This window comes from Bos taurus, chromosome 2 (genome assembly GCF_002263795.3).
Source record: "Bos taurus isolate L1 Dominette 01449 registration number 42190680 breed Hereford chromosome 2, ARS-UCD2.0, whole genome shotgun sequence".
Taxonomy (NCBI): domain Eukaryota; kingdom Metazoa; phylum Chordata; class Mammalia; order Artiodactyla; family Bovidae; genus Bos; species Bos taurus.
This window is the reverse complement of record NC_037329.1, coordinates 59,562,928-59,579,985: the sequence shown is the minus strand read 5'-3', so window position 1 is coordinate 59,579,985 and position 17,058 is coordinate 59,562,928. Positions and strand designations below refer to the sequence as shown.

Below are 17,058 nucleotides of genomic sequence, written 5' to 3'. Positions count from 1 at the left end.
CCATTTAATCTCTCAAAAGACAAGCAGAAGCTATAAGAGGCTATTCTGCTTTACGTAGGCTTGCAGTTCTTGTTGGACCCCTCAAATATAGGGTAAAGTATCAGAATAAATAGAGAAATCATTGTAGGACCCAAGCATCCAACATGTGGCCCTTTGGGTTGACCAGTAATTTAGTTTACAGTATTTTAATATCTGATCAGGTTTGCTATGATGTCATCATAAACATTCCTTTGTTGTATGCTATCTTTTGACCTGTGCAAAATACAGTAATAATAGGAGTTCACTGCACTTTCACAATCTGAAATTTCCAGAAACCCAGAATGCTTGCATTCATTAGTTCCATTTAACTCATTAAATATCACAAACTCTTGAAGAGATAAATATGATCAATGTTTTTTCTTTTTTAATTTGAGCCAATGAGATGGTTAGAGTGCCCTTGCAGGAGTTGGATTGTCATTAGTACATTGTTTGTGGAAATCTGTTTATTGAGTATTTCTTACGGACCTGGGCATATTCCAGGTATTGGAAATATCAGTAATCAATGAGAATATCTAGTGGGTTTTGATTTGCATTTCTGTGATGATTAGTGATGTTGAACTCCTTTTCATATGCCTGTTGACCATCTGGATTTCCTCTTTTTAGAAAATGTCTATTCAGTCCCTCTGTCCGTTTTTTAAATGGGTTTTTACTGTTTGATGTAAATTGTATGAGCTGTTTATATATGTTGGACATAAGGGATTACTCTATTGGTCATATCACTTGCAAATATTTTCTCCCATTCAGTGGGTTGTCTTTTCATTCTGTCGATGATTTCCTTTGCTCTGCAAAAGGTTTTAAGTTTAATTATGTCCCATTTGTTTGTTTTACTTTTTTTTTAAATTTTATTTTATTTTTAAACTTTACAATATTGTATTAGTTTTGCCAAATATCGAAATGAATCCGCCACAGGTATACATGTGTTCCACATCCTGAACCCTCCTCCCTCCTCCCTCCCCATACCATCCCTCTGGGTGGTCCCAGTGCACCAGCCCCAAGCATCCAGTATCGTGCATTGAACCTGGACTGGCAACTCGTTTCATACATGATATTATACATGTTTCAATGCCATTCTCCCAAATCTTCCCACCCTCTCCCTCTCCAACAGAGTCCATAAGACTGTTCTATACATCAGTGTCTCTTTTGCTGTCTCGTAAGAAGGAGATGGAGCCAAAATACTGTTGCAGTTTATGTCAAAGAGCATTCTATGATTTCCTCTAGGAGTCCAGCCCTCACAGAACTTACATTCTAATAGAGGGGAGGGAGATAATTAAAAACAAACAAAACATGTAACCAGCACCTAGAGTCTTTAAGTCAGAAAGAGAAAAACACATATCATATATTAACACATATATATGGAATCTAGAAAAATGGCGCTGATGAACCTTTTGGCAGGGCAGGAATAGAGACACAGACATAGAGAATGCACTTGTGGACATGAAGTGGGTGGCAGTGGGAAGGAGAGCATGGGACAAACTGAGAGGGTACACTGACGTTTATACGCTACCAGCTGTAAAATACATAGGTGGTGGGAAGATGCTGTATAACAGAGGGAGTTCAGCTTGGTGCTCTGTTATTAGAGGCATGGATGGGGAGTGTGGGGGAAAGGCTCCAGAGGGAGGGGATATATGTATATACATAGCTGACTCATGTTATTGTACAGGAAAAACTAACACAATATTGTAAAGCAGTCATACTCCATTAAACACACACACACACACAGAAACACCACCGGCTTATTATATGGCATATCAGCTAGTAGTAAGTGATATGGAGGGAAAAAAAAGACAAAAAGTGATGTGGAGGAGTTGCTGATATGTTCATGTAGCCTGGTCAAAGAAGTCCTCTCAAATTTGAGCAGGTGCCTGAAGAAAGTAAGGGAGCAAATCCTACAGGTGCTGGAGGGAGAACAGTGCAGGTGGAGGGAACAGCAAGAGCAAAAGCCCAGAGACGAGGAGGGCCTGGAGCTGTCCAGGAACACCGAGGGGGCTGAAGTGCTGACTGAAGCAGTAAACAAAGAGTGCAGAAGGCTTTGAGCACGCACAAGCAATGCAGACAGACTGCAGAGGACTGTGTAGACCCTAGCAAAGGACTTGGTTTTCATGCTAAGTTGGGAAACCATTGAGGAGAGGAGTTATGTGACCTAACTTCCATTATTTTAAAAGGATACTTCTGGCCCCAGAATTGAACATGGTCTCTAGAATAGGAAGGGAAGAATCAGATAGGAGGTCATTTGTTATAATCCAAGTGAAAAGTGATGGTGACTTTGACCAGGGTAAAATTGGTGCAAATGATGAGAAGCAGCCAGAACACGGGTTTTACTTTGAAGTTAGAGCTGAAAGGATCTGCTCAAGATATGGTTGTAAGATGTAAGGAAAAGAAGAATCAGAGATGACTCCAAAATTTTTGACCTGAGACTCTGGATGGCTGGAGTTGCCATTAAGAGATAGGAAAGATTAGAGAAAGATGTTGGGATATGGAAAATGAGGAGTCTATTATTTTGTACATAGAGAATTCAAGCTGGCTTGAGGACAGTGGCTTTCAAACTACAGAGTGTATCAGAATCACCTGAAGGGCTTCTTAAAAGACAGGTTGCTGAACCCAACCCCTGTAGTTGTTGGGGATTTCCCCCCAGAGATTTTTACAGGATCCATAAATTGCATTTCTAGCAAGTGTCCAGGTGATGCTGATGCTGCAGGTCTTGGGACCACGCGTGGAGAACCACTACTCTTGGGTATTGGGTATATCTGCAGAAGAGGTTGGCTATGGTCAAGAGAATGCCCAGATAGTTAAATGAGAGAGATTACATCACAGGTGCTGGAATGTTCTTTATGTCTTACTGTGGAAGCACCACCTTAGAGCTAAGATCACAGAGTATTCAGTTCAGTTCAGTGCAGTCGCTCAGTCGTGTCCAGCTCTTTGTGACCCCATGAATTGCAGCATGCCAGGCCCCCCTGTCCATCACCAACTCCCGGAGTTCACTCAAGCTCATGTCCATTGAGTCCATGATGCCATCCAGCCATCTCATCCTCTGTAGGCCCCTTCTCCTCCTGCCCCCAATCCCTCCCAGCATCAGAGTCTTTTCCAATGAGTCACCTCTTCGCATGAGGTGGCCAAAATACTGGAGTCTCAGCTTTAGCATCATTCCTTCCAAAGAACCCAGGGCTGATCTCCTTTAGAATGGACTGGTTGGATCTCCTTGCAGTCCAAGAGACTCTCAAGAGTCTTCTCCAACACCACAGTTCAAAAGCATCAATTATTCAGCGCTCAGCTTTCTTCACAGTCCAACTCTCACATCCATACATGACTACTGGAAAAACCATAGCCTTGACTAGACGGACCTTTGTTGGCAAAGTAATGTCTCTGCTTTTCAATATGCTATCTAGATTGGTCATAACTTTCCTTCCAAGGAGTAAGCGTCTTTCAATTTCATGGCTGCAATCACCATCTGCAGTGATTTTGGAGCCCCCAAAAATAAACTCTGACACTGTTTCCCCATCTATTTCCCATGAAGTGATGAGACCAGATGTCATGATCTTCATTTTCTGAATGTTGAGCTTTAAGCCAACTTTTTCACTCTCCACTTTCACCTTCATCAAGAGGCTTTTGAGTTCCTCTTCACTTTCTGCCATAAGGGTGGTGTCATCTGCATATCTGAGGTTATTGATATTTCTCCCAGCAATCTTGATTCCAGCTTGTGCTTCTTCCAGCACAGAGTATTAGCTTATGCCTAAATGAGGAACAACAGTTTCTGAGTGCTGATCCTACTTTTTATTATGTCACAAAGAACCCTGTGAAAGTGAGTACTCTGAATCGAATTGCTCTTCCAGTACACAAAAAGTTAACCTAGGCACTTCCTTCACTCTCCCCTCTGGCTGGGTATAATTTATCCAACTAGAGCACAAACACCAACCACCACCTGCCCCCTTACCCCCACCTGTTTCCTGTGCAGAAAGATATGTTTAAGAAATTAAGTTTTTGCTTAAGATTTACATTTAAGCATCATATTGTGCTTTTTAAAAATTTCATATGGGAGCACGGTTGATTTAACAGTGTTGTATTATTTGATCCCATACAATAAATGTGGGTTCTCTAGATACAAACTTAATTTAATAATTGTTTTATCCTGAAATTAATCCTGTGTTTAAAGAAGAAACAAAGTTTTTATGATAAAGAAAAATACTATGGAAAGAAAAATATAATGAACATTCACCTCTTTAAAAAAGTCACAGTTCATATTTGCAAAATAAAAACCACATGCCTGTGGCTTCCTTGGTGGCTCAGATGGTAAAGAATCTGCCCGCAAGGCGGGAAACCTGGGTTGGGAAGCTACTCTGGAGGAGGGCATGGTAAGCCACTCCAGTATTCTTGCCTGGAGAATCCCCATGGACAGGGGGGCCTGGCAGGCTACAGTCCATGGTGTTGCAGAGTCAGACACAACTGAAACGACTAAGCACATGGAATAAACAGTTTTTCAGTAATGACCATGACAGGCTATTTAATAGAAAAGCTATTTTGATAATCATGTATATTAGATTGGTGGCTTCTAAATATTTTTGACCATGGCACATAGTAAGAAATACATTTTATATCACATATGATCGTGTATATAGTCACTTACTTATGGAGACATATATATGCATATATAAAGATAGAAGAAGAGAGAGAGAGAGATCTATATATAGATACAGATATAAATATCTGAAATGTTCCATGAAATTATTTTCACCCTGAATATATGACAGATATTTCTCATGCTATGATTTATCAATTTAGAAAGTGCTAATTTTGACCCACTAAACTGAGAACATAGTCCATATGGACTGTGCGATAACACATTTTGGGAAACATGGACTTGCAGATTTAAAGACATAAATGAATGGAAAGTTCTTGATAAATTACAAGATTATTAATTTATTATCTATAGGAATCAATTGTTATCCTTAAGAATTCCTCTATAAGTTTTTTTTTGTTTGTTTTTTTTGCCATTCTGTGCAGCTTGTGGAATCTTAGTTCTCTAACAAGGGATTGAACTCAGGCCCTCAGCAGTGAAAGCAGAGTCCTAACCACCGGCTGCTGCTGCTGCTAAGTTTCTTCAGTCTTGTCCGACTCTGCGACCCCACAGACGGCAGCCCACCAGGCTCCCCCGTCCCTGGGATTCTCCAGGCAAGAACACTGGAGTGGGTTGCCGTTTCTTTCTCCAATGCATGCCTGCTAAGTTGCTTCAGTCGTGTCTGACTCTGTGCATCTCCAAGGACAGCAGCCTACCAGGCTCCCTGTCCACAAGATTCTCCTGACAAGAATACTGGAGTGGGTTGCCATTTCCTTCTCCCCCTAACCACTGGACCACCAGGGAATTCCCTCCATTCACTTTAAATAAATAGTTTTTGAGAATACATTAAATGCAAGGCACTGCACCAATGAATAAAACATCATCTCAGGGAGGATTTTGCTTTTATGCTATCAATTTCCAAGAGCTCATGCCTTGTCTCCCCAAAAGACTTACATTTTACAAGAACATCTTAAGGTTTTATAAGGAAGTATAGTTATTTCATCCTCCCTATAAAACAAAAGTGTTTACTAAATTTGCCTCTGAGGAAATTAAGTTTAATTGACTCAACCAAGTTTAAGCCAAGATTTCAGCCCCATCACTCCAACAGTATGTGCTAAGTCCTTTCGGTTGTGTCCAACTCTTTGTGACCCTATGGACTACAGCCTGCCAGGCTTCTCTGTCCATGGGATTCTCCAAGCAAGAATATTGGAGTGGGTTGCTGGGCCCTCCTCCAGGAGATCTTTCCAACCGAGGGATCAAACCCACGTCTCTCACGTTTCCTGCATTGGCAGGTGGGTTCTTTACCATTAGAGCCACCTGGGAAGCCCAATGTATAGTATAATAATGGATAATTTGGAAACACAAATAACCCCCAATTGTAGCTGATCAAATGGAATATAATGTTATTTCTCTCCCAGCAAACAGTCCTAAGTAGGATTTGCTGGTGGGGAAAGGATACTCTCTGCTCCATACAGTCATACTGGGATGCAGGCTACTAGATTGTCTACCACCTTCAAGCTTGGCTTTCAAAACCATTCTACTCATCACCATGCCTGCTCCCTCGAGAGGGTGAAGGGCATGGAGGAAACATGTGGGGGGTTTTAGGGTGAGAGGTGGAGTGTCACACACAGCCTCCCATTTACCTTTCGTTTATCAGAGCTCAGTTACCTGGTCACACCCACCTGCAAAGAAACCTTGGATATATGGTCCACTCCTGTGCCCTGGAAGAAAGGAGACAATAGATTTTGATGACTTAATAACAGTGTTACAAAAATCTGTCTTTAGGACTATTTAGCTCAACATTTCCAAAATGGATTTGATTATGAATCTCTTTTCTCTCAGCACCTATGAATGCACTGTAGAATATAACATTCTTTGGGAAAAACTGCAATCTGGAGACTGTGAAATCCCATAATGAAAAGAAACCTAAATTTCCCAGCATGATAGATATTTTTAAAAACTTTTAAAAATGTTAATTAAAAAAAATTATTGGACTATAATTGATTTATAATATTGTGTTAGTTTCAGGAGTACAGCAAAGTGAATCAGTTACACATATACATGTATCCACTCTTTTAGATTCTCTTCTCATATAGGTCATTGCAGAGAACTGAGTAGAGTTCCTTCTGCTAAACAGTATGTACTTAGTTATCTGTTTTTTATATATATATAGCGTATATATATCGGAGAAGGCAATGGCACCCCACTCCAGTACTCTTGCCTGGAAAATCCCATGGATTGAGGAGCCTGGAAGGCTGCAGTCCATGGGGTTGCTGAGGGTCAGACATGACTGAGCAACTTCACTTTCGTTTTTCACGTTCATGCATTGGAGAAGGAAATGGCAACCCACTCCAGTGTTCTTGCCTGGAGAATCCCAGGGATGGGGGAGCCTGGTGGCTGCCCTCTGTGGAGTCTCACAGAGTCAGACATGACTGAAGCAACTTAGCAGCAGCAGCATTTATTATATATATATATATATATATATATATATATATATATATATATATAATATTAGTCATTCAGTTGTGTTCAACTCTTTGCAACCCCATGAACTGTAGCCCATCAGGCTCCTCTGCCCATGGAATTCTCCAGGTAAGAATACTGGAGTGGGTTACCATTTCCTTTTCCAAATACAGAAAACCATGTAAAACAAATTGTACAATTTCGTTATCAGGCAAACGCTTTTGAAACAGCCACCCAGGTTATGAAATAGAAACTTGCCAGCGACTTACAAAGAGCTTCACAGGTTATATCCTCCTCACTCTGGTAAAATTAAACTCTGTAAAGACTTCTATGATAATCTTTTTTCTTACTTTCCTTTAGATTTGTAGTCTGAGTGGGTCAGCCATTAAGTTCAAACCTGTTTTTACATATGCCTTTAAATCTCCTTTAAGCTAGCTTCTCTCATTGCTTTCTTTTTTTCTTCCTAGCAATTTACTGGTAAGGAAATGGGTCGCCTTTTCTACTGAATTTCCCAGTATGTCTCTTAATTTGCATCCTTGTGGTGAAATTTAACATGTTCCTCTGTCCTTAAATTTCCCATAAATTGGGAATAGCATGCAAAGGCTTAATCAGAATCATGTCTTTGGCAAGACTCCTTCATAGAAGACGTGCTCTTTCTCAGGAGGCACATAATGTATGGTTATAGCTTTTTATGTGCTTGGCTAACATCAATGGTCAAAGCTTAAACTCATTATCATTTAGGAAACAGAAAACGGCAAACTTCCAATTCTATTATCCTTTCTCATTTACTTGTGGGAGTACTACTATAAGGAGAAATTTTTATCCCAACTGATATTTAATCACCTACTGCTCTATTATGTAATAGAAAAGGCAAGGAAAATGCTTATTCGCCATTTATTTACCATTTTTCACAACGAGGAGTTGTTTACCTAGCATCTTTGACTATATGTGACTATTTTTGTATCATAATGAAATCATAGATTTAAATAAATTTGATATATTTTAACCATTTTCAGTGATCACCTATACGAATGCTCAGCTTGTTCTAGTTGTAGTGTGTTTTAAATTTGTTCTATGAACACTTTAGTCAAGACTCTGGTGGCCTTTGTTAGCCTCCTTGTTACCCACTATGGTGCAACGTTTCAGGCTTATTTTATACATTTTCTTTGCCAGACTTAGAATCAGCTGTTTCTCTCTAAAAACCCCTGGGTTCTTTTAGTGGAAATAACTCTTTGGTGCCATAAGAAGAACTTCAGGGATACTGAACTTACTGGGTTTCACAGCTGCTAGACCATTTCAGTGAGTGGAATTTTGAAATATATGCTATTATTTCCTTTATTTTGAAGATGAAATACTTCTTGAGTTCATGTTATGAACTAAAGGTATTTACTTAAGTTCTATCTTACATCTATATCTGCTTTATTTTATACTAAAAATCCACTTTTTCAAAGATACTGGAGATAGAACAGAATATTTCATAATTATACATTTGCCCTATTCAATATAACACAGAAAATAGTCCCTATACTCCACCAACATGAGTTAAAATGTTAAAATGCAATAAAATTTAAAACGGTCATATCTTTTACATAGGTTCTCTCATTCTTTAACATTTGTATTTTATCTGTGTTTTATTTATGTGTTCTTTCATATTTTGTCATTTCCGATATGACCAACCACTTATTTTTTAAATAGGAGTTTTTATCTGTTTTTTTATGCATGTCTGTCTTCTGCAGTTTCTTATCTATGGAAATGTTATTCTTTAATCCACTTTTCCTCTTAGCACCATTTTGTGGGATTTGAATTTGATTTCTTTCTTCACTTATTTCTCCAGGAAATCAATTTTTATGAACTTTTAGAAGCAGGTGTGATTGAGGCTTGTTTTTAGCTAATTTCATTTTTGTGGTCCAGGGTTCTCTGCTTTTGTTTGCTTGCTTTGAGTGGTCAAAAATTTAGCAGATTCATGAAATTTACTGGATCCATTTTCCTTCCAACTTTGTTTACTGGCCTTTCTTTTCCTTCACTGCTAGTCCTCTTACTTTGAGCAATTTGGAAACTCTTCCCACCAGTTTCTTTTCAGGGCAGAAAATTGTCCTGGAAGGCAGTTTTGGCTTATAGTGTTGAGAATTCACTGGATTCAGGTTGCATCAGCCCCCAGAACCTGTCCATGGATTCCGTATATTTGCTTGCTTTTGGAGTATGCAAAAGCCTCCTACTCCATGGTTTAGTTTTCCAGTTTGGTGTTTTGGGGTATACCAGACACTCCATTTTTGCCTGGAAAATCCCATGGACGGAGGACCCTGGTAGGCTATAGTCCATGGGGTCGCGAAGAGTCGGACACGACTGAGTGACTTCACTTTCACTTTTCACTTTCATGCATTGGAGAAGGAAATGGCAACCCACTCCAGTATTCTTGCCTGGAGAATCCCAGGGGCAGAGGAGACTGGTGGGCTGCCATCTATGGGGTCACACAGAGTCAGACACAACTGAAGTGACTTAGCAGCAGCAGCAGACACTCCATTTTACCTTCTCCTTTCCCCTGTTGGATGCTGATATCACACAGGTTCTGTAACTTCAGTCCTTGGTCCTCTTCTATTCAAATTTTGAGGTTTGTGAAGAAAACTTGTCATTAATTTTACTGAGCATGTGGTTGGTTTAAATGGTTTTGATTTTGCTCTTCTTGTTGCACTGTGATATGCAAAAAACTTTTTTTTTCACTTTCTGTAACCATTTTCTCAGAATCTCTGAGGAAGTTTCCTTACATAGCATTGTTATACTATTTGACATCTTTTATCCCACTTTTTCAAAAAAAACAAGACTCAACTTCATAGCATATATATTCCCTTTTTTGCCTCATGAAATATAGAGAAAGGACTAATTAGCTAAATGGAGAGATTGTCTCAGAATTATCAGAATTTTCCATTCTGTAACAGAATAAAAACCTTAGGTTTCAATATCTGATGAAAGCTGACAAGGCCAGGCCTTGGGGATTCATGCTTACCTCCAGACAAGAAATTTAGAGAGTGAGTTAAATTCATAAGTACATGGACTTATGCCAGGTTTTATTAAATTATCATTGTTAATATTAATAGTTCAGTATTAGAAAAATACAAAATTATATATTCTTCATTGGATTTATTTAGGATATAGCATCTAAGTTATCTTTTATTTTTATATGGGTAATTTAACACTCATTTACTGTTATAATTTATTCATTTAATGGTAGATTCTATTATTCTGGGAGCTGTCATTTGGATTTTATGGAAAAAGTATGGGAAGGAGAGAAAATATTATATTATCTTTTTATCAAGAATGCAGACCTATGGAGAAACCTTACATTTAGGCAATGTGATCATAATCCAAGGTTAACCATTTGTCACTAAGGGCAGTTTACAAAAATCCAGTCTTATTACCCAGGAAGAAGCAAATTATCCTACACCAAATATTTATTATTTAGTTTTTAGGATAACCAAACATTATCCTACACCAAATATTTATTATCTACATACTGTTGTCAGAGACATAACAAGGCTCTCAATGTCCAAGAAAATTAAGACACACATTCTCCAAATAGCCCATGGGAAGGAATGCACACATATCAATACAAGTACAGTGGAAATGTTTACTTGATAAGGTGAGTCCACTTATAAGGGTGCAAATAAATCAATGGAGGCTCTTAGAGGGAATATCTGATTTACTTTTGACAGATGAATACAAATATTCAGGTCAGGCCCAGGGATAGAGGCCTCATTGCTAGAGAGAAAAAAGGTATGAAGGTGCAATATTATATCGTAAGATTAAACTTTAAGGTAAGTGCTGGTTTTCAAAGTTTATAAACCTAATCTCATAAAGGGCTTATATACTAGATACTATTGGTTCTTATTGGTCATCTCCTTCCCTAGCAAATAAACTTTAGCTATCTAATGTAGTCCTTTATAATGAGACTGGTTTAAAGTTGATTTGGCGTTAGTTATCCACACATCACATTCTCACTTCTCTATTTAGGAAGTTGACAGTGTCTTTTTATGAATATTCTAGGGGAGAGGAAATTCAGGTTTATATTTGAAGAGTTTTGATCCAATAAAGAAATCATCTAGATATAAGGCTCCTTTGCCATCCATTTTTTTCTTAGCCAACCCCTATCTGCCTTGTGACCTAGTCATTATTTTATGAACTTCCTATAAAGAGCTCACAGGGAGAAAAGAGTAAGGAGAAACACTAATTCATCTATTATTTGTAAGCAGTGCTAGGGCAATTTTTATAAGGTAGAATATGCAGATACCATATGAGATTAGGTTGGATTGTGTTTGTGGATTTCATTCACCTTCTTTGCCTGTTTCTCTGGACAGCGTTAGTAAGAGAGTTAGCTGCAGTGCTGGTTTTCAGTATATTAATTTCTAGAAAGTGATAATTAAAGTCTACTTGGTTAAGAATGACAATCAGAGAGTATCATTATAAAAGCATATGTAGCAGACTTAGAGACTGATAAGAGTGTGAGGTATGAGGGAAGGTACTCTTAAAAACTACCAAATTATGCTCCTGCCCCTTTCTCACCCAGGTCTGGATGAAGAACTGAGATATAGAATATATAAGTGAATTGTTCAAAGTTACATAATTTGAATTGTGTATGCATGTTTTCATGTGTGTTATTTTCTCTTTTGCTTTCTTTGGTGGTCTAGACTAAGCAAGTTCATAAATCTTATACACATTCACCTTGTTCAATCATTGACTTTTTAAGGTAGAAAAGTAGTAGAACACTAATCAGGAGTAACTTTTAAGATGCTTTCATTTTCTTTCATTGGTAAATCATTGAAGTTATCACTCCTTCTCATGAGAACAATCAAATTAATTGCTGAATTAATAGTAAATTATTTGTAAGCGTTAGCATGGGATTCCTTTGGAGATAATTAAGAATAATTACCTGGTTTCAATGGCCCTTCTTGATCATCTAGAGGCAATTTGATGTAATTAAAATGTAAAAATACTTTATAAGTATTGACAGATTATCCAACTATAAAGTCACATAAATAGTAAATGTGTTTCCATGGCTCCAAACATTTGAAAATAGAAGAGAATTTTGTAGCATTTTTCTATATATTTCAGTGTATTCTAACATTATCACTTTGCTTAGCAGCCAAAATTAAGTTTACAGGTTGTGTTCTTGCTACAGTGTCTGAAAAGGTAAAAGAATAAAAGTTAAAAAAAATCCCAAATATGAAAATGATGGTTTGATGACATGAATTCAGAGACTTTTCTCTTTCCTGTGGTTTAAACATCTACGTGCCTCTAGATTTCTGGATCTGAATTATGTTGTATATAATGGTGTTACCTGAACAACCATGTGTAAAATATATACCAGAATTTTCAGGGAGTGACACAGGAAGTAGAAATCATGCTCTATTATGTCCTCCAAGAATTTATAAAGAAAAGGAGGAGATGGTATAATAAAGAAAAAAGAATGATCATATAAAGGCAAATGCAACATATATGTTTATGTTTGGAATCAAATACTGTATAGTAATTCTTGAACATGGGTGGAAGGTTGCTTAGGATGGAAGAGAAGGACTTGTTATTATTAAAAGAAAGACTGTCAATGATGAAGTCTTGATTAGTGTTCTGAAGAAGAAGTAGGAGGAAGATAGGATATAGGACATGGGAAAGGAGATTATTCTAGTAGGGAGAGCTTCTGAAGGTCCTCTGTGAGTAGAGTAGATAGATGACAGATGGCAGGCAGGTTTACCTGGCTCAAGAATGTCATATGCATTGAGGCAATAAGAGGACATGTAGACCCATAAGTAAAGTGACTTTTGTGAGAGATTTTTGAAGTTCCTGTTTATACATTTATTTTGCTGAAAGGGCAACTGCATGAAGTAACTAATCTGTGGATCATAAGGCCTCCCAAATAAGTGGAAAGTTTTGTTATATTGGCAATATTGATTTCATAATTCCCTCTCTTCTGTTTTTTAAAAATATTTTCTCATTAAAGTGTTCTGTGTGGTTATTTATTTGGGGCTGGACTAGCCGGAGACACAAGGGACGTTGTCTTCCTTTTCTCATTCATTTATACATTCAAAATGTGTTCATCTCTTGCTACCTGGCAAATCAATTTGAGAGTACAGAGTGTGTTTAGTGGATGAAAATGGTCCCCACGTGCCTAATTATTCATCATAATGTAGAACAAGAAAGAGTTGTCAGGTAGAAAAACCAGAAACTACTTACATTGAATCCCATAATGATTTTATTTTTTAAATATTCTGTTTCATACTCTATTCAATAGTCTCTTCCCTGTAGGTGTTGTACATGTGCCTCCATGTATACAGATCAGCACATTCAATTTATCAACAAACATAAGTTCTTTCTAACTCTGCCTGCTCTTTGATTTTCATAGTCGTGTGATCCGCACACAATGCAGAGAAGAACCCGTCACCTGCTGAGGCCTTCCTTGAGCTCCAGGACGTGTGCTGAAGACTCACAGGTGCGGCCCTGCCTTCTCAATGAAAATTGCTTCCAGTTCCAGTACAATCTAACAGGTATGGCTGTAAACCACAAGTTTGATTCCATACAGCATGGAATCATGCTGTCCTAGAATGCAGCTCTCTCATGGCTTTTATTATTTCAAGAAACTAAAGCTTGTGATGTACTTGCTCTATGGGGCTCCAGGCCTGACTGGACAGGGATATTTTAGAGACCTCCTTATTCAGACATGGAATACCACTGTGTTCAGTGTCTGAAACTAAAGGACTGTATAACTATGTTGATCTGTTCCCTGCAGCAATGATACCCAGAATGCCATGACATGTGGAATCAGGTTAAGTTTCAGCATTGACTTCAGTACTGATAACCAAATGGCCAGCTGCCTGAAGGGGCAAAACAGTTGCCTTTTTCTGAAACAAATTTTCCACTGAGGTCACAGTGGCACTACTGAGATTTCTCATGTAGAAAACCTCTAGTAAATTCTATGAGACTGTCTTTATAGGTGAGAGTTGACCTGTTGTATTTGTCCTTTTTCTTTCATTAAAGGTCCTTTAGATCATTAGTTTTCATACTAATTTTCCAAAAATAAAATAAAATTTGCTCTACTGAAAAAGCATGTCTTTAAAATGCTGATTTTGCTATACATGGACTTGCTCTTCCTATTAACTTTTAGATCATCTACCAAATATGAAAAATCTTCTTAGAGAGGTTCTCACTGTATATGATTGAGGATCTCTTTTTCTACCCACACCAAAATAAAATTTTTTAAAAGAATTAGTTATGGGATGATTTATTCTAACTCTCGCTGTTGAGTTTGTAATACAGTTACAAATCTACAAATCTACCAAATCTACAAACCTTCTCTCATGAGAGAATAATTTTATTAAAGTGAGAGTTTTCAAAATGGCCCTTTTAGTCATGACTTCTTTCCCTTTGGGGGTACCTTTCTTGGCTCCACTGTACCAAATATACCCAATGATTTAGATAATTATATTTATTTTTTGAAAATATCTTCAAGTTGATATCACAGACTAGCATCATTTCTGTATGTTTTTTCTTTCTCAATTACATCCAGCAATTAGATGATTCCAAACTGGTGGTCATTTGTGCTTAGGTTTTTTCCTTTTCCTACTTCGGCCACCTATGAGATGATTTCTATAAACTATTTGGCTTCTGACCTCAAGAAAGCAAATTCACTTCTATTTGGTGATCTGATTGATTGATTGTTTTGTAATTAAAGAATTGCATAATGCTTTTTGAAGCCACATAGAAATGGTTTTAGGATTCTGTGTGCACTATTCTCCACTGATGCAGAGAATCAAAGCTTTGTTGTCTTTTGCTCACATGGTCATAACTTTGAAACTCAGTGTGGTGACCCTATGCCCGTAGAGTGGAGCACATGCCAGCTGAGTGAAAATGCAACCTGTGGGCAAGGCATCAGGACCCGCCTTCTGAGCTGTGTGCGCAGTGATGGCAAGCCTGTTGCCATGGACGAATGTGAGCAGGTAAATATGTGTATTTTGGTCTGCAACCTTCACAATGCTTACTATAAATGACCCTCCCAGTTTCTTCTCATCACAGCTTAGGTTCAATTAGAGTAAAAGTTACTAGTATTATACAGTTACATCTCATGAGTTTGAACTTAGTTAAAATGACAGGAAACGTCATTTTGCATTGGAGAAATGGGTTCATTAAAAATATAGTTCTTCATTATTTCTAAGAACTTATTTAGATGTACTTGCTTGCCAACTAACAATTGACATCATTGACTCTAAAACTGATTTTTAGTATTGGGCAGATGATTCAATTTGCCTAAGTAGGAAACACTGTCCCTTGCATGTAAGATGCATAGTGATACTTGCTATTAGAATACTCTGCTAATTTTCTTAGTAAATGTTTGCTAGGTAATAAACACAGTGCATTTTTCATCTTAAAATAAGCTAAATGTCTCTCTACCAAGTTGGGTAGAGTTGGTGGGTTTTGAATCTTTCTAATTTTATATTTTTCCCCATCACAAAATATGTGGAATTTGGACAAAAGCTATAATCAAATCTCTTCCCCAAAAGCTGACATTTCCTCCCCAACATATAAGTGAAATGCACTATGATGGCAGTTTAGAAACAAAGATGACCATACGCTATCACATTATAAGAATCACTAAAACAATCTTTGGAATAATTGGAAATGTGTGGGGTCAGTGAACTCAGGTTTCACGGGAATGTCTTTAGCAAACTGACAAAATAAAAGTTGTCTCATTCTCCTTAGATAAGTAGAGTCCACAAGTGAAAATTAAAATGATCAGAACAAAACCTCCTCACTGATCCCGAGTTAACCTTATTAAGTATTACCATAACATCACTTTCAACCAGCAGTATCACCATGGACCAACAGAAACCCTGAAACTAGACCATGTGAAATCAGATGTGCCTTTTAATGAAATTCTGAGACTGGTTCATACAGAGTTCTCTCTAACAAGTGTCATGTTTAACATTTTGTTTCATCTCCCTCTCAAGACTGTTGTCTGCTTCAAGAAAAATAAATCACCAACCTACAACAACTCAAGTAAAAAATTTACATTTAGTGTACATAGTAAATCTTTCCTTTTGATATAAAAGCAGTATAAACTATTCATTAATAGAAAAATTAGTTTCTCTTCTTTCTAAATACATGTTCAACAAATATTTAAAGTCCCAAATTATTAACCTAAGCAGGATATCCACATATCTCAAATGGATCAAAGATCTTATGATGTCATTTCTAGTTTGCCCATATAGTAAGTAATCATGCTGTAATCAATAATTTTAGCTCAGAATAGACATTGCTAATATGTAACATATATTGAATGTTAGTATTTTCCTCAATCACACAATGTACAATTCCTAAAACTGAATATTTTGGTATTCTTTCTGTGTCCCTTGGATGATTTACTCTTTCAATAAGACCTCTTCTACACTGGCCATTAGAAAATGTGTGATTTTGCCTAGATGTGGGTTTAAGAGAGGACAAGAGGAAAAGAAACCGTATCATCAACTTTTCCCTTGATTAAGATCATGTTTATGTTTTTAGCTAATCGGTCTTTTGTATGAACTTTAGATGGGTTGTTGATTTCAGTTTTATTCTTCTACTTATTGTTTAGCCTAGGTTGCTGTTAGTGTGAGCTCTCTATATACTATTCTATATACTATTGGTCTATCCAGAGGGCAAGATGCCTGAATTTAGCACTGAGGCATCCCTCTGGTTTCCTTGCTGGCTGAGTGACAGGACAGATCTCTGTGTAACGTAATTGCCTGCTTTCCTGGTCCCTTAAATGTGGGTCTATTCTAAAGTTGAAGGTTTTATCAAAAGAAATTTGGACTGACAAGTTTCTATGTCATGAAGTAAGGATCATCATTTTTTCAGACTTGCCATCAGTTTCTATAAGCCAGGCTATTTTTCTCACAAAAACATAGCAAAATTATTCTCACAGAATAGAGATTATTATCCCACAAAAGGATAGTGATTTGATTTGATGTTGCGATGAATTCTCCAGTACA

The 17,058-nt window shown here is 37.5% G+C and overlaps 1 protein-coding gene across 1 annotated transcript in view; it reads left to right on the top strand.

The window, feature by feature from the left end:
- The window catches only part of THSD7B (thrombospondin type 1 domain containing 7B), a 911,067-nt gene that overhangs the window by 841,829 nt on the left and 52,180 nt on the right, over positions 1–17,058 (top strand). The window contains exons 17-18 of the mRNA XM_015475729.2: positions 13,440–13,581; positions 14,915–15,030. Coding sequence (XP_015331215.2) covers positions 13,440–13,581; positions 14,915–15,030 — 258 coding nt within the window. The remainder of the gene's footprint in view (positions 1–13,439; positions 13,582–14,914; positions 15,031–17,058) is intronic.